The 18,324-nt window shown below is 42.9% G+C and overlaps 1 protein-coding gene across 24 annotated transcripts in view; it reads right to left on the reverse strand.

The window, feature by feature from the left end:
• Positions 1 to 18,324, reverse strand: part of TRIM9 (tripartite motif containing 9) — a gene marked incomplete at both ends in the record, with an annotated part of 101,401 nt that overhangs the window by 19,712 nt on the left and 63,365 nt on the right. For 17 of the 24 annotated variants that reach the window (XM_079699430.1, XM_079699442.1, XM_079699436.1 and 14 more), the window contains 4 exons: positions 1,378 to 1,516; positions 2,707 to 2,864; positions 11,299 to 11,452; positions 12,603 to 12,713. In XM_079699430.1, the coding sequence (XP_079555556.1) occupies positions 1,378 to 1,516; positions 2,707 to 2,864; positions 11,299 to 11,452; positions 12,603 to 12,713 (562 nt within the window). Of the gene's footprint in view, positions 1 to 1,327; positions 1,517 to 2,706; positions 2,865 to 11,298; positions 11,453 to 12,602; positions 12,714 to 18,324 lie in introns of those variants that run through there. The other 7 variants (XM_079699437.1, XM_079699453.1, XM_079699449.1 and 4 more) reach the window with 3 other exon arrangements.

Consider the following 18,324-nt stretch of genomic DNA (forward strand, 5'->3'; position numbering starts at 1 on the left):
GGGCCTTCTGCATCGCACCTAGGAATGCTTCTGGAGGGTTTTAGCATCTAGCATGGTGCTTTGGGAAAAGAGGCAATTGCTCTCAAGCTGATACGTCTCTTCCCAGAGAGAAGTTGCTAAAATGATCATCCCAGGGGAGGCTCGGCTACCACATCCCTATAACCCAAAGGGGGATAGGTATGTGGGCATTTCCCCTTCACCAGGTCCTTCTCTTTGAGTAGCATCATTCAGACTTACAAGTGCTCCCCAAGTGTGGTCTTCACGACTAGGGGCCTTTCAACCTTGCTGTGGGATTTGAAGTTGTGCTTATTTTTAACCATGTGAACCATTTTAGGGGTGACTGGCACATGCTGAGGTTTGTGGGAAGCAGAGCACAGTTCTTTTAGCTAACATTTTGAGTGAACAAAATCAACATAATCAGTTCTGCAGAGGGAAGTTACAGAGAATGCCATGGGATGGGGGTGGCTTCTATGATTAAAATGACACCCAGAAGGTCTGAAAATGCTTTGGCACCAACCACAAATACCTCGTCATAGGTTTAATTTCATGTGTTGCAATTGCTTTTAGAGTGAAAATGTTAACAGCCTCAGAGGTTATACCTGGTCATAAAATGCAAGCCCCTCTCCTGAGATGGATGGCTTGCCTTTGATGACCAAAATATTTACAGTATAGCCAAGAAGAGAAAGTTGTCTGGAGATGGACCTTGTGCGGAGGCCCCGGGCAGCCTAACCAAGCCTAGAGGGACTGGCAAAGGTGAAAATGGCGAGGTAATGCAGAGGCGCTGGCCTCTTCCTGGCTGGTGCCCACGGGGAGCCTCGGTCCCAGCGTGCGAAACGGAACTTGCTGGTTAAGCCAGGAGTGGCCGACAGGCCCTCTCGGAAAGGCTCCTGCGCCCCACACCCCTTGGAAACACGTTCAGTCAGATATATCCGCAGCTGGAAAGGACCTCAGCCCCACCCTCAGACACAAGCCAGCGCTACAAAGCAATTGAGAATCGTCTGGGCAAAACTGGACAGTGGTGTGTATCGTGGAGAATGGGAGCCTGCCCTAGAGCCTAGATACATCTGTCTCACACACCGCGGCCCACTGAGGCCTTCACTTTTCAGCTTCTTCCGCTGCAGCTTATTTAGAGCGTTATCAAAGGAAGCCGCCGGCCAAGGCCATTGGAACTGCCGCTGTGGACTCTTTGGTTTGATCACGTCCACATACCATGGGCTCGCTAAAGGCAGGAGAGAAACAGTAGCTCTGTGCCAGAATGCAGGGCAAGTCATAGAAACACTTGTGAATGTGGGCAGTGGTGGGGTTACCTCCGGGCTTGCCAGCCATTCTAGATGCCTCGCAGTTCTCGCTCTGAGGGATACTGCTGAAGGGCCTTACCCTCGGACGTCTGGAGGACCAGGGTCTTGCTGTACTGGCTGACTCCTGTTTTGTTGAAGGCCTTGATGCGAGCATTGTATGTGCTGTTGAAGTGAAGACCATCCACGGTGCACATGGTCTCCTTTCCAACATACACTTCCTGAGGGGCAGAAAAGAACAGGCCACCATTTAACTCCAACCCTTGCCTGGGGCTGGTCAGGAGGCAATGTTGCAGGGTGGACAGGAGCAGGTGCTTTGGGGTCTGCCTGATCTGAGCTCATCCTGTGAGCTACTGGGCACTGAACTGACCTCTTTTAGCCGCAGTTTCCTTCTCTGTAAAATGGGGACAAAAATACTTACCTTATGAGGTTGGTGTGAGGATTATATAAGGTCATACGTGCAAACTGACTAGCATAGTGCCTTGTGTTTAGCATGGGTCTGGCAGCTTACTGAATGCTAGTTATTAGCAGACAGGGCTTAAAAGATTAAAACTGGGTACTTACAGTTAGCATTATGCTTATTATTATTATTGGCATTTATTCAGTATATTATACCCACTGAGCTCTTTATTCATCAGTATGATTTGTAAAAAACAGGTTTGAAAACATGAAGTCATCTCTATGCTATGTTTATAACCCACTGATAACTTCAGAAACTGTCACAAAGCATAGGAGTTTTGAAGTTTAGGAAGGGAAATCATGAGTATTCAGATTTTCACCACAGTACAGAGGGAAGAGGGAGGAAACAGGGAACGGAGGAAGAATGACATTTCAAAAGCTTAAAATAAATCTTAGCATAATGCATCCTTAGCATAGGTTAGGCAGATGCCTCTCTCTTTAGCTGTACACGTTGCAACATTATGCTGATGTAATGAGTAAAAGTAATTTGCATCCAAAGCACAGCCTTAAAATGACAACTTGTCAGTGGGATACTAAGTAGGCTGGGGTCTGAGATTGCAGTATGCTAAGAATTTTATATGAATTATCTAAGTGGCTCTTAACAGTGCACGAGGTACATGTTATTATTGTCATCCCCTTTTTACAAGTGAGGACCTGAAGGTTCAGAGAGCTGAGAAATGGGCACAGTCCCAGAGCCAAGTGGGGGAGTTGGGACTTGAATGCAGGCAACCTGACACCAGAGCTTGCAGTACCGCACGTATCAATATTTTCTCTTCAGAAGAGTGGAGCAGTTTCTATTCAAGGACTCCTTTGTCCTTCTTTGATGGGACATGGAGAAAGCAGGCCTCAGATGAAGAGCAGGCAGGCCCTGCCGGGATGGGTCGGAGACTCCATGGTGGGTCCTCCAAGGTCGTCACCGGTTTGGCTGACAAGTCGTAGGTTCTCCACTTACCCGGAACTGACCACCATTGCCATCATCCAGCTCCAGAATGTATCCTTCGGCGGGCACCGTGGACAGGGGCGGCTGTTTCCAAGACAGCGTAGCGCTGTTGTTGTGGGTGCAGCACTCCTCCAGCTGTAGGATGGGAGTCGCTGGGACTGGAGAGGAAGCTAAACAGAAATTAGTGTAACCCTGGCTTCTGTCGAGCTGCCAACATTTTCAGTATCTAGGAATGAGAAGCACGCCCTTACTTAGGTCAAGTGGCTGGGCTAAGCAGCTAGCCTGAGGTGCATGGAGGTCGGGGGCACCTGAACAGGAGCCCTCCTAGAGCCTCCAGGAGTGGCAGTGGTTTCTGGTCTACTGCGCTGCCTTTTCCCAGCTCATGGTGGCACTTCCTACCATACCTGGCGGGGAGACAACAGCTCTGTTCTCACCCCCTTGAGCACCGAAGGCATCACTCCTAAGGGAAGTGTTTCACGTGGGACATGGATGTCCCATCCAGCCCACGGAAGCCTGTTTCACCCATAACATGGCTGATGAATTTATCATAGAGTTTATTCTGAGCCTTAAACCACATTTAATAAAATGGGAACTGCCTATGCTGAGAAATAGCTCTGAAACCACTATATTTCTTTTTTTTTTTTTAAAGATTCCTTTTTTTTTTTAATGGTACAGTTACTTTTTTATTTAATTAATTAATTTATTTACTTTTGGCTGTGTTGGGTCTTCGTTTCTGTGCGAGGGCTTTCTCTAGTTGAAACCACTATATTTCTAAGGTTCTATCTTTTTTTTTTTTTTTTTTTGCCGTACGCGGGCCTCTCACTGTTGTGGCCTCTCCTGTTGCGGAGCACAGGTTCTGGACGCGCAGGCTCAGTGGCCATGGCTCATGGGCCTAGCCGCTCCACGGCATGTGGGATCCGCCCGGATCGGGGCACAAACCCGTGTCCCCTGCATCGGCAGGCGGACTCTCAACCACTGCGCCACCAGGGAAGCCCTATCATTTTTTATTAGTGATTCCACTCAAGGTTCTGTGCACATAAGTAGCTATTGCTCTGGATTTTTGAAAATTTGGTACCAAGTGACACAAACAGTGATTTCTCAGTTTTGAAACTTCTGAGGAATTTGACACCATTCTTTCAAAGCAGCTATACCTTGAAAATGGCACTAGCTCAAGTCTGTTCTTTCTGTAGGTGTAGAGCAGTCAACTGTGAGCCTGGAGTGTAGTATGGGAACAGATGGGGCCTGGCAGGGAAGGTCAGAGTGTCCTTGTGACCTTGTGAGAATCTGTCACAGTGTTACTAGTCACAATACCACTCCCCCCCCCCCATTTTGTGTTGAGTCCTGTATTACTTAAAACTGCAGATTAGTTGAGCCTTCAGACATACATAGAAATGTCAGGGAATGAATAATCCTAGCTCCTAACATATGAACTCAATTTATGTATCTGGGAGCAGTGTTTTTACTAACTGCTTAAAATTATTTTTCAGCACTAAAACATGAATTTATTTTTGTAGCACTTTAACACAGGATAGAATGGTGTGGACCACGTCCAGGGACATTCAGGTGAACAAATGTTAACTGTGGAACACCTGGTATGCTGTACCAAAACTGGACTTGGAGTGTCATGCACTGAATTAAATCTCCTCTTTGCCAGTGACCCTGACTAAGATGGTTAATTTAACAGCAGTTTAGAAAACAGGTTCTATGGTGGATTACCTACAAAACAAAAGCAGTGACTATAAGTGATGTGAAGGTGAAGCAGGTCTATTATCTTATAATCAAGAAGGCTGGTACATGACAAGAAAACCATGCCTGAGTTACCAGATCAAACATAATTAAATCAAAATTACCACCAGTTAATTGGAGGTCATCAGTTTAGGAAGGGAAATAATGTTTCAAGTTTCAATTGCACGGGGTTCAGGTGGAATCTTATCAGAGAACAATGGCTCTGCAGCCTCAGAAGAAATCTGGAACTGGAGGAAAGGAAATAAACGCACTGTCTTGTTCAATACATAGACTACAGGACTGGCTGGGAAAAGGAGACAGAAGACAGAACTGCTTCGAATGATTCTAATGACCATCTACATGTAACAGGTATCATCTAGGAGTTGTAACTGGAGGTTAACTTAAGGTCATTATTCCAGTTAGGAACTTACTTTGTCATTAAAATTTTTTTTCCATATAAACAGAATACATCTTAACATATTAACAGTGGAGTAAAATCTGACAAGTTTAAGCAAACCATTCTTCAAAGGGCTTCTAGAGACATGGAATGATTCTCCCTGGGGATATTTGCTCTTAGCTGTGCTTAATGGTTACAGCCTTCCATAAAACAACAATTTCTTGGACTCTATTTCATTATCTGCCTTATCAGTCTTCATTTTCCCTTTGTTCATGTTTCAGGCAAGTTTACATTTCATCAATTTTAAAATCAAAGAATAAGATCACAAGATGTTTTCAATTTGAATCATACAAATACTTGCAATGTCTCTGATAAGAAACCTCAAATTTCCCATATAGACATAGGTATAATTAAAAGACTAATTGAAATACATGGTGTCATATATAATTAAAACATGTGAACTTCATTCATAAGTCCTCAGTGCATACACTTTAAAAGGCCAAGAAGAGAGAAAAAAGTCTAACCAGTCACTAATCTTCAGATCTTAACAGTGTCCCAAATTTAAACAAACAAGCAAACAAAGAAAGCAAAGTGAGAGAGAGAGAGAGAGAGAAAGGAAGAGAAGGAAGGAACCCAGAAACATTTGCATGTATCTAAATCTATTTCTCAATGTGCTGAGAATTATTTTTTTTTTTCCTTATTTACCCCAAAGTGATGTCGCATATAAAAGGAAATGTGACATAATTACAGCCTCATTAGCAAAGACTAAGGCTGGCATTTCAGAACAACGGATTTTATACTGGGTGTTATATTATTATTACCCTTTTTCACTTTATTAGGTATAAAATAAATGACCTACAAGAATACAAAGTATTGGGCTTCCCTGGTGGCGCAGTGGTTGAGAGTCCGCCTGCCGATGCAAAGGACACAGGTTCGTGCCCCGTCCGGGAAGATCCCACATGCTGCGGAGCGGCTGGGCCCGTGAGCCATGGCCACTGAGCCTGTGCGTCCGGAGCCTGTGCGCCGCAACGGGAGAGGCCACAACAGTGAGAGGCCTGCGTACCGCAAAAAAAAAAAAAAAAAAGAATACAAAGTATTTTCGAATTGATTTATCTCTTGTGTTTTGGAAATGGACAGCATTACAGTTCCTGGGCTGAACTCTGAGAGAGAAGGTTTTATTTTATTGAAATTCCTATCGTTGGAGCTACAGTAACTATCTTAACACCTTCATGATCATTCCTGGACATCTTTATTTTTCCTAAAGAACTAGTTTCCCCTGACCTGATCAGAATTCTAGTACTCAGCATCCTTTTAGCCTGTAAAATCAAGCTTCAGGCTAAAAATTCTCTTCGACACAGGAGGGCAGGTGTTTTTATTGACTTCCCTGGGGTCTGGTGGAGCCTCATCTCAAAATTAAATTCTGCCACAGTGGCTTGTTATACCAAGGTTTTCAAATGTCTTACCTTTTAAAGGCCATTATAGTTCAAATTATCTCTCACGTTTTTCACATTTGTTTACTTTTCCCTCTTCCCAGTACTTTTCAGATTGACAGCACTCACAACCATCCAGAATTCCTTTGTGAGGTTTCACAGGAGTGTGGTGAGGACAAATGGGAGAAAAGACATCCCGTGCTGTGGAAACACTGCTGAGGGTCAGACTGTGGGCAGAGGCTTACATGTGTTCACTCATTTAATTTTCAACACGACCCCACAAGGTAGGTACTGTTATTATCCCTATTTTAGACAAAGAAACTGAAACACAGAAAGAGTTCACCACTAGTCAGTGGCAGAGCTGGGTTTTGATGCCCAGCAGGTTGGTTCCAGGGGCTGGATGTCTTTCTTGCCTCTCCAGTCTGGGGTTCAGTAATAGTGAATGAGAGGGAAAGTGTAGGCCTAATTCCAAGAGAATGAAACATTTTTGGTTCCTATAATGTGAACAATACAGCTTCTCAAGAATTGCTGGTATAGATTAAAGAAACATTTCACCTTAAGAGCTATGGTGGTTGGGAAAGCAATTTTTCTCCGTCATGTTCTCTGAAGGTTTCTTTGTAGACTGTCTTTCCTTTTTATGGTGGTTGAACAATACAAATGGCATCTGAGGAAAGTTTAGACTTTAGAGGAAGGACAGGCTGTTTCTGGAAAGCTATCACTAGTACTTTGCTAAGGATAAACGTGAACACAGGCTTTGAGGACACGAATTCCAGGCCCTCAGACCATGAAGAGATTCCACACAAGTCCGCACGTGTGCTCATCCCCATCACTGCCAAAGCTCTGTGCATTCGTTCTCCATGATTTATAGGAGGGTCTGTTCAGATCATACTGTCCTTGCCCATGACCTTGGTGCATACTCAGGGCTTTTAACATTCAACATTAGTTAATGAAGATAAATGTGTCCTTAGGTGAGTAGAGGCATGCAAGGGATTAACAGCCATTGGTCTATGTGCTAAAAACGCTTGATAGACCATTAGGTCGATGTTTCATCCTGGGCTGGAATGAACACACTGGTGTTTCATTTCAGCACTGACTCATGAACCTTGGAACACTTTGTGTACTTCAGCAATTCTGGGGTAATATTTTTCTGGGAGAGGGTAGGTATCTGAAATCTATTCTGAGCCAAGCAGCAGAGCCCTTGATAGACTGGGAAAAAAACATTAAAATTTCCTTCCCATGACCTGGTAAGAGTTGAAAATAGCAATTTAGAATTAAGGAAAAATGTGTTCATTACTCCATAATAAAAACAGAAAACAAAGTTTAATCAGTTGTTTTCTACAAAAGAAAAGCCTGAGAGATCAAGCACAACTCCCATAGTCTGGAAAGAGGGTAAGATGATTTTCTAATCAAAATGCAACTGGAAAACATGCCATCACAATTTAGGAATATTTGAACAAAGAGGGTACCAGCATTCTCCACTCAAATCTCAACTGCTTGAGGGTGATGTGGAATCAGAAAGAGCAGATCAGTTAAATCCTTAACTAATAAGAGAATAATTTTAGGCAATGCATTTTAGCTGAGTAGCAGCTGGCCTAAGTGGAAATATTTAAAAGCCAACCACAGATCTATCTTCTTTGATATTAAAAAAAAGAAAGGCGGGCTTCCCTGGTGGCGCAGTGGTTGAGAGTCTGCCTGCTGATGCAGGGGACGCGGGTTCATGCCCCGGTCCAGGAAGATCCCACATGCCGCGGAGCGGCTGGGCCCGTGAGCCATGGCCGCTGAGCCTGTGCGTCCGGAGCCTGTGCTCTGCAACGGGAGAGGCCACAACAGTGAGAGGCCCGCGTACCACAAGAAAAAAAAAAAAAAAGGCACCTGAGATGAAATTTCAAAACCAGAGAGATGCTCAGATTTTGAGTCAGGAATTAAACAGATATTCTAGTTGTAAGTTTGAATCATAGCTTTAAATGCATATTTCTAGTAACTTTGAAAATATTTTAAACTTTCTGTTAATCTACTTCGCACAATTAGATATCATATATTGAAACTAATGTATTGTTAGTCTCACAATGGTCAGATTAACACCATTCCAAATGCTACTTAAATTTGGCCATTTGTACATGGATATTGGGTGTAATTTCTTGAGATATTTTTACTGACAAGCTGTGAAAGCACAGTTTATTAAACTGACTATGAATATCCTAAGAAAATAAAAAGACCAACACTACACAAGGCAAGGTTGTGTATATATTAACAGATATCAAAGGGGCCAGTAGGAGAAGTCTTAACTACCGTCAATCAAGTTCTACTGTGTCATACCTTTTGGCTTTTTCTTTCCATTGAAAGCATGACAGATAAAAATTATTCAGATTCTAAAGAGGACTGGGCTCTCACTGAATTAATTAAACTTAATGAGCACAAAGCAAAGCTTATAAATGAACTCTGCAGAGGGATGCTTAACAGAAGTAAATTAAATTAACATGAAGTGCTGAAAAGGAAAATGGAATAATCCACTCTCATACCAAATGACCTGCTATATTAAATTCATAAATAACTGTTCTGGATAATTTTGTATTCCAGGTGAATTTTTGCTGTGAGAGTTTTCTGCGTTTTGGCCTTTAGAGTGTGTGGCATTCTCTCCTGTGTGTACAGTCGTGTCCACACTTAACTCCTGTGTGCAGCCCTAAATGGCCAAGTGAGAATGCTTTAGGAATGTGGTCTGTGATGCACGACACGTGAACCTGCAGTTCCCACATCAGATGAAGGGCCAGTTCACTCCAGTACAATAGTTACCATCGTGCCAGCTGGCCTGGAGTCCACCATGGCAGATGGACATGACTCAGGATGGATGGGGGAGGAGAGGGCTCTCCAGCTGATTAAACCATCTGAAAGCCCTGAGGCTTCTATCCTCTACCCGCCCCTCCTCCTGCCCCATCACCAAGGCTAATTGGATTGGCTCTTTTTTTTTTTTTCTCTTCTACCAAAAGCCCTTACATTGCCCTTTTGTGACACATTTTCTCCTCTGAGCTACTTGTGACATAACCTTTCAATGATTCTACCTCCTTGAAGGAACGGGGCAAAGAGAGAGGCTGATCAAAGGGGCTTTCCCTCAGGCTCTCTATACTACCTGGATGGTGACACATCACAGGCTACCATGTAGGTGTTAAAGAAAAAAATTTTTTAAAGCTTGAAAGCACTGCTGCAACAAAAAATTAAATTTCTTAAGTTTAAGAGAAGACTTCAGTTATTCCTTGAAGAAGCCACTTAGTAAGGCATTAACTTTACAGCACAAACCAGAAGCTGTAGGTGTGGGTTCTGGAACCATGCTCCCCGCGTTTGAATCCCGGCCCTGCCACTCACTAGCTGGGTGAGCTCAGGCAAGTAACCCAGTCTTCCTGTGCCTCAGTTTTCTCAGCTGCCTACTAGGATTGTGAGAATAAAATGAGTTAATCCATGGAAAGCAATTAGGAGTGTGTCTGGTTTGGTAGGCAGTCAGTAAATGCTAACTATTTTTGTGACTACACCGAAGCATTTTTATTTATAATCTATACACTACTTACTTCGAAAATTAAGGCATTATCCCAAAGCAATACATATGAAACAAAAAGATGAGAAAACTGAAAATAAAAGAGGGCCAAAATCCATTAAAAAAATGAGAGAAGTACACGTACCAGGGACAGGGATGAGTGTAACTGCATGATGTAGTCTGTAGCCCTAACACTCGCTGGGTTATATGTCTCTGTCTAATAAAAGGACGCATGCAGATTTTTCTTAAGAAACAAAAATGTTAAAGCACTGAATTCTAAGTTATTTATTACACAGATGCTTAAATTGGGAGAAGCAAAGAGCAAATCAATTTCTTCAGTTTTAAAAAAAGATCAGAAAATGACCAAGTTAGAGGGATAGAGGACAGGTCAGTGGTTGCCAGGGATTGGGGATGGGGGAGGGGAGGCGTGTGGGTGTAACTAAAAGAGGCAGCAGGAGGGAAATCTTTGTGGTGATGGAATAGTTCTGTATCTCGATTGCAGAGGCGGTTATACATGTGACCTGATGGCACAGAACTACACACACACACACACTGTACCAACGTCAATTTCCTGGTTTTGATATGATGTGATAGTTAAATGCTAGATGTAACCACTGATGGAAACTGGCTGAAGGGTACAGGGGACCTCTCCTTAATATTGCTGCAACTTCCTGTGAATGAATAATTATTTCACAATAAAAAGTTTAAAAAAATCAGAAATATTTTTCAAATGGGCTATTACTTACACTGCCATAAAAATATCACTGCATGTTTGGTTTGAGTTTTTACCTTTTTTTCAAAGAGTTATTTTCCTTAAGATAATTTTAAGTACTTGTACTTCCCCTCAGCCACCCCAAATCTCAAACAGATCTTGCCATATCCCCTAATTGCATGGACCAAAAACTTTAAAAAGTTAAAATTTATTTCATATTTTCATTTTCCTTCTGTGTCCAGGCTCTCATTTTCCTGACCACTATAGGCAGGCTGACTCTGATCCTCTCAAATTCCTGCTAATCTACACTCAATTGTTTGCCACTATCTCTACTCCTGTGGAAGCAGTCTCAATTCTAACTCCCTTGATTTATATCAGTATATCTGGGTTACTATCTGTAACAAGATTTCATTTATGTACAGCTCTCTCTCTTTCTTCCTCTTTTTATGTCAGCTATTCTCTGATGCTGAGCATGTGAAATCTCTAAGATTCTCAAAGAGGCAAGCATTGAGTTGATCTGGATTTATCTGACTTTCTGAGAGGCAGGTCACCCAGCTAAAAGGGTACATTTCTATTATATGATAAGACAGGAGCCACTCCAGATTTTTGTAACATTAACCAGAGGGGTGTGTGTGTGTGTGTGTGTGTGTGTGTGTGTGTGTGTGTGTGTGGACTTTCCCACCTCTCAGCTGATCTATAAACCTGGAGGCTGCCTTTTGTTTGCTGCAATCTGGCAAGCCACCTTTATCCTGCTTCCAGCACCAGGATCCACTTGGGGTACTGCTACGACTGGGAAGGGAGTGGCACAGGCACTCACTTTTCATCTGCACAAAGTCGAGCTGGTGGATAGACTGCAGCAGAGGGCTGTTGTCCAGACTCAAGTCGAAGTCCGTGGTCATCCTGGGAGTGAGCGTGCCTTTCCCCCACTGATCCTCAGTCAGGTGCACTCTCCTTATGAGGGCGTCAGAAATCTATCACAACAAAGACCACAGCCTAAGAAATACATCCCCACAATGGACACAGAGCTCTTCGGCTCTCCCAGAGCAGCCCACTGAGTGCCTCGGGACTCACACCCTTCCTGTCTCTTGCAGGCAGCAAGGAGCCTTTTATGACGAGGGTGACCCGTGATTTATCATGAAAATCTGAACACTTTTGGGAGTCAGAGGGAGGCACTATATATAATTAGCTGCTGTTAATTGCTCTAATATATGATCTGGATATATGATCATGCTGTTTATGACCTATCAACTAAAAGCCAACAACATTAAATAATGATATGTTAGCAATTAGTTAAATCTACTAGAACCAATGGCCCTAAGTTTCTGATATGAGCTGTGGGTATCCTGTCAAGACTTAGAAATTAGTTTTATTAAATAGTTCAGAGAGGCTGCATATGCTAACCTGTAATATAGAATTTCCTACACTTTAAGCACATCATCTTCATGTATGACTTTATTCTTTGGTAGAGAACTTTTTTGTTTCTTATATTTAGGTCCCCTCTGTTGTTCTTGGCCAGTTTTGTAGAATGTCAGTTGGAAGGAATCTACACGTTCCTTAATAAAAGGTCCCTTGATCACTAGGATCAAAAGTGAAGTAAAATTTAGCTGACATCATAACATGTCACTAAAAGAAAGAAATCATGAGATTTCTTCATCATCTGAAGAAATCAAGAGACATCCAAGGAATGAAAAAACTTCAATTTATTTGGGAAATCACTGACTTACTGGCCAGAAGGAGGTGTCAAAAAAGGTAGAAACCTTGTATAATTACACCTCTAGCTGACAAAACTGTCCAGGATATTAGTAAAGGGACCCAATTCTTAAGCAAGGCAGTAACTCTGCTTTGGAGGAACTTAGAGGGAATTATGTTTTCATGATCAAACATAAACAAAAACAAATTTAAAAGTCCATGCACTTCTCAATCTTGTAGCACGTGGTGGCAGAGACTTCCGAGAAGCCAGTGAAGTTCCGCAGGCACCCATGTCCGCACGGCCGCACAAAGGTGGGTTCTGATGTGCAGGGGCCCATGCCCAGCCAGGGCCGTAGGGAGTCTGGCCTTGGCGTCCTAGACTCAGTCTCGTGGGGCATTGAGAATCTGAAGCAGAAACTAGTTGACACTTACCTGCAAAAAGCCACTAGGATCATTTTCCTTAATCACCTCCAGGCAGTACTCCATGAGACCCGTGGTCTGGCGCAATTTCACTGTGCAGTGGGAGATCTGATCTCGAACCACCTAGGATTGATGAGACAACAGAATGGTCCAAAATGGAAGAGGGTAGAAAAGAAAGCAAACTGGGACTTTGGAAAGCTTCTTTCAACCAGAATCCAAGAGCATCATGGAATGGAACTAAATTTATGAGAATATTTGTGGCGTGGCAATGTCTGCTGTGGACAATGGCTCTGGAAGACCGATTGGATAATGGCTCTTATGGGGAGGGGCTTATAACAACTGGACCCATCAGAAAGGCACGCAGATGTTGGACCTCTGGGAAGCAGGTTACCTTGGTGCCTCAAGGGACATCTTCCACAGGTCCCCCTCACTCCCCTCTTCTGGGAGCTGCTCTAAGTGGGAGGTCGTGGACAGCCTGTCAAGGAGCTGAGTAACCTGAGGTGCAGCTGCAGCTTCTGCTCTGGGACAGAAGCCCTCTACCGGTCCCTCCTAAAGAGCAGACATCATCTGAACCCAGATCCTCTCTTGTTCTGATTCTCTTTTCCCTGGGTGGGTGGTAGAGTAGGGCTAGAGGTGGAACTTGCTGAAAGACAATGAGCTAATGACAGCAAGTATGCCAGAGAAAGATGGATACAGAATCAAGTTACAATCCACTTAGCATCACTCACTGCTTCACTTTGGAAAGCAGTTTCAAAGGCTATTTGCCGAGAGATGAGTCTACCTTAACCTAAAGAGGCATCCCTCTGAACATGCAGTTTTTGTCTTCAGGAAGTTGTCTTTGCCCAGTGTCAAGGGCATGGCAGTCCTTGAAAAGTAACCTTCTTTAGAAACGTTCATCTTCTGTGTCCTCTGCTCAGTGACCCAAATCCTGAAGCAGTTTTTGAAGCATAGAGTTGAGCAAGGGTTTTCTAGGAACCTCAATTACTCATCCTCTATATTTATACTACTTGGGGCTTCCCTGGTGGCGCAGTGGTTGAGAGTCCGCCTGCCGATGCAGGGGACATGGGCTCGTGCCCCGGTCCGGGAAGATCCCACATGCCGCGGAGCGGCTGGGCCCGTGGGCCATGGCCGCTGAGCCTGTGCGTCCGCAGCCTGTGCTCCGCAACGGGAGAGGCCACAGCAGTGAGAGGCCCGCGTACCGCAAAAAAAAAAATAAGTAAAATATACTACTTGGCAAAAGCCTCAAAAATAACCACCATTCTGGATTTTATGGGTAATAACTAAAAGGGGTTTTAATAACAAAGATTTAAAAACTTTTCCTTGTTCCTTCTTTTCAGTTTTCATTATAAATTTATTTTCCATGAAAGATTATAACATCCTCTTTCAAAAACAATAGGAAAATAGGTTAAAAAAAAAAAAAAGCAAATCACCTCATCACTCCAATACAAATCGTTAAAACATTTTGATATTTCCTTTCAGTTTTCTTTCCGAGCTAGATTTAGTTATAGCTGCAATTATAGTATGTGACAATTTTTTTTTTCGCTGTACGCGGGCCTCTCACTGTTGTGGCCTCTCCCGTTGTGGAGCACAGGCTCCGGATGCGCAGGCTCAGCGGCCATGGCTCACAGGCCCAGCCGCTCCGCGGCGTGTGGGATCCTCGCAGACCGGGGCACGGACCCGTGTCCCCTGCATCGGCAGGCGGACTCTCAACCACTGCGCCACCAGGGAAGCCCTTAACTATTTTTAATTGGACAATTCGGTGGCATTAAATACATCCACATTGTTGTGCAACCATCATCACCAACCATCTCCAGAACTTTTTCTTCTTCCCAGACTGAAGCTCTGTACCCATTAAACACTAACTCTACATTCCCCCCTCCTCCCAGCCCCTGGCAGCCACCAGTCTGCTTTCTGTCTCTAGGAATTTGACTACTCTAGGTACCTCATATGAGTGGAATCATACAGTATTTGTCCTTTTGTGACTGGCTTGTTTTTCTTACATAATGTCTTCAAGGTGTATCCATGTTGTAGCTTGTGTCAAAAGTCCCCTCTTTTTAAGGCTGAATAATATTCCATTGTATGTATATACCACATTTTGTTTATCCATTCATCCACTGAGTGTCCAACCTGATGGACACTCAGGTTGCTTCCACCTTTTGGCTGTTGTGAATAAAGTTGTTATGAACATGAGAATACAAATATCTGTGTGAGTTCCTGTTTCACTTTTTTTGGTTCTTGTTTTGGTATATACCCTGAAGTGGAATTGCTGGCTCATATGGTGATTCTGTTTAAAATTTTTCTTTTGAGAAATCGTTACACTATTTTCCACAGCAGCTGCACCATTTACATTCCCACCAACAACGCACAGGGTTCCAATTTCTCTACATTCTCACTAACACTTATTGTTATCTGTTAAAAAAAAAAAAGCCATCCTAGTGGGTGTGAAGTGGTATCTCACTGTGGTTTTGATTTGCATTTCCCTAATGACTAGTAATCTTGAGCATCTTTTCATGTGCTTACTGTGTATCTTCTTTGGCAAAAGGTCTATTCAAGTCCTTTGCCCATTTTTAAATTGGATTGTTTGGTTTTCTTGCTGTCTTTTGATGCACAAAGTTTATAAATTTTCATGAAGTCCAATTTGTCTACTTTTTCTTTTGTTGCCTGTGCCTTTGGCGTCATATCCAAGAAATCATTGCCAAATCCAGTGTCATGAAGCATTTGCCCTATGTTTTCATCTAAGAGTTTTATAGTTTCAATTCTTACATTTCATTCTTTGATCTACCTTGGGTTAATTTTTATACCTGCCCAACTTCATTCTTTTGCATGAGGATAGCCAGTTTCCCCAGCATCATTTGTTACAAAACTTCCTTTTTCCCACTGAATGGTCTTGGAACCCTTGTCAAAAATCATTTGACCATATGTGTGAGAGTTTATTTCTGGGCTCTCTTCAATAGTGGTCTTTTGTCTATCTTTATGCCAGTATTATACTTGATAGCTTTGCAGTACATTTTGTAATCAGGAAGTGCGAGAACTACAATTTTGCCCTTCTTTAGCAAGATTGTTTTGACTATTTGGAGTCTCCTAATATTTTGACAGCTGATTTGTTATTGCTTTTAAACTTTTAATATAATTAAAATAAAAAATAAAATGTAGTCTTTAAAATCTCTTTATTGGAATTGGTGAAAGAAACCAACTTTGATGTGAGGATTATTTTGTGATTTTGACTGGTGGGGGTGGAGAGATCAAATTTTAGATTCACTGTTTGATTTATTTTCTTCTGACATCCAGTATGTTTCTGTCAAACTACCACCAGCGTCTGTTGGTCTGGGCTCAAGGAATGCAAATTACTGTATTTTATTATTTTACTTTAAAATCAGAAAGTAAAGAAAGGTTAAGTTTCTGCTTCTTAGGGGAAAAAAACCACCTACAGGTTAAACCCTTAAAAATGCAACACAGGTGACCTACAGCTAATACGCTACTCCTCTCTGCTATATGAGGCTTGACTAAATTGTTCCCAGAAAATGTTTTTACTTTTCAGCTGCCAGTGCATCAACGCTGCTAGGTAGCAGAAACCTCAGCAGTCACCATTCACTACCAAATGGCATCTGCTCTAGACTATGCAGAACTGACTGGTACTGAAAGTCCAAATAACAAACACAGACTGGATCTGAGCGCTGTAACCCAAAGTAAGTCTGCTTTTGAGGCAAAAAAGACGGAATTGTGTTTACTTTCCAGAACATTCAGCTCAATGATAATTTTATGACCTAAATGTGCTGAAATAAATACATTACTCAGGCCTCATAAAATTCTATGTCTGCCTCTATAAATTTCCTTCTCAAGCAAGGTTTTTTGGTGCCAAAGGAGCTGTGGGAGTGTTGGGGGCTCTGGCTACTCTTAAGAAGCTTCACTGTTGCACTGCCAAGAGTCTGTGAGTTTCAAGGCTGTTTGCCATTGGCTCCTGTAGTCCATGGTTCAAGCTTCTTGGAAGGACTCAACATCCCTAAATTCCTGGCTCTCAACTCCCACTGTTGCCACAATGGATGCTGGTCCATTTTTAAAGCATTTTAACGAACCGTTTCGCAATGATCACAGTAGCCTGTGATAAAAATCACTGTTAAAAATTAAACAGTGGGGTTCCCAGAAGCAGCATTTTTGGGTGTTTCATAACTAACTTTTTTTTATAAGATTGAAAATTATTTATTTATTTATTTATTTATTTTGGGCTGCGTTGGGTCTTCGTTGCTGAGCACGGGCTTTCTCTAGGTGCGGCAAGCGGGGGCTACTCTTCGTTGCAGTGCGTGGGCTTCTCCTTGCAGCAGCTTCTCTTGCTGTGGAGCACGGGCTCTAGGCGCACGGGCTTCAGTAGTTGTGGCACATGGGCTCAGTAGCTGTGGCTCACGGGCTCTAGAGTGCAGGCTCAGTAGTTGTGGCGCACGGGCTTAGCTGCTCCGCGGCATGTGGGATCTTCCCAGACCAGGGCTCGAACCCTTGTCTCCTGCGTTGAGAGGCGGATTCTTAACCACTGCGCCACCATGGAAGTCCCTCATACTTAACTTTTAGTTTCTCAATTAATCTAGCAAGATTTCCCATCTTATGGAAATCAGCCAGATAATTAAATCTTTTAAGAGTATAAATATTTTTTTCTCTGAGTGTTTTTTTTTAATATCCTTTTGATGTGGACCATTTTTTAAAGTCTTTATTGAATTTGTTACAATATTGCTTCTGTTTTATGTTTTGGTTTTTTTGGCCACAAGGCATTTGGGATCTTAGCTCCCAGATCAGGGATCAAACCTGTACCCCCTGCATTGGAAGGCGAAGTCTTAAACACTGGACCGCCAGGGAAGTCCCTCTCTGAGTGTCTTTATCAGCTTTCTTACGTGCTACCTTCTTTACTCTGTGTTATTTCTACCACTTATTATTATTATTTATTTCTACATTATAGTTTTTTATGAAAAACAATTCTTAGGAAGCCAGGCCATATCACTTTTTCTTTGAGTTCCACATTTCTGTGCAGTGGCTCTGATGCTCTGGAGAAACCCTTGGCACCATGTTTGCAGCTGGCTGGATTTAAGGAGTTTCTTTTATTTATTTATTTTTAATTTTTAATTTTTTCTTGACTGCGTTGGGTCTTCATTGCTGCATGCAGGCTATCTCTAGTTGCAGCGAGCGGGGGCCATTCTTTGTTGCAGTTCATGGGCTTCTCATTGTGGTGGTTTCTCTTGCTGTGGAGCACAGGCTCTAGGCCCGTGGGCTTCAGTAGTTGCGGCACGTGGGCTCAGTAGCTGTGGCTCACAGGTTCTAGAGTGCAGGCTCAGCAGTTGTGGCACACGGGCTTAGTTGCTCCGTGGCATGTGGGATCTTCCCAGACCAGGGATTGAACCTGTGTCCCCTGCATTGGCAGCCGGATTCTTAACGACTGTGCCACCAGGGAAGTCCGGATTTTCTTTTCTTAAGAAGGAAATGTACAAGTTGCAGGAGTGACACAAATAGGAACTTGGAAACAATCTTCCCACTTTCATGTGCATTAAAGCCTAAACCAGCTCTCAGGGGACAATTAATCTGTGGTCCACAGTTTCAGAGAAGGCTTCCACAATTTTATAAGCAGTCACCATCTCTTCTGGATAGCAAGTCCTACTGATCACTTGAAGAGCTTTATTTTGTTGAGTGGCAAATTTATAAAGGTCATTTCTTGGGTCAGGATATGACACTGTACCTTTTCGGAAAAGGAGAATTT

This window comes from Hyperoodon ampullatus, assembly GCF_949752795.1.
Source record: "Hyperoodon ampullatus genome assembly, chromosome: 3".
Lineage (NCBI taxonomy): Eukaryota > Metazoa > Chordata > Mammalia > Artiodactyla > Ziphiidae > Hyperoodon > Hyperoodon ampullatus.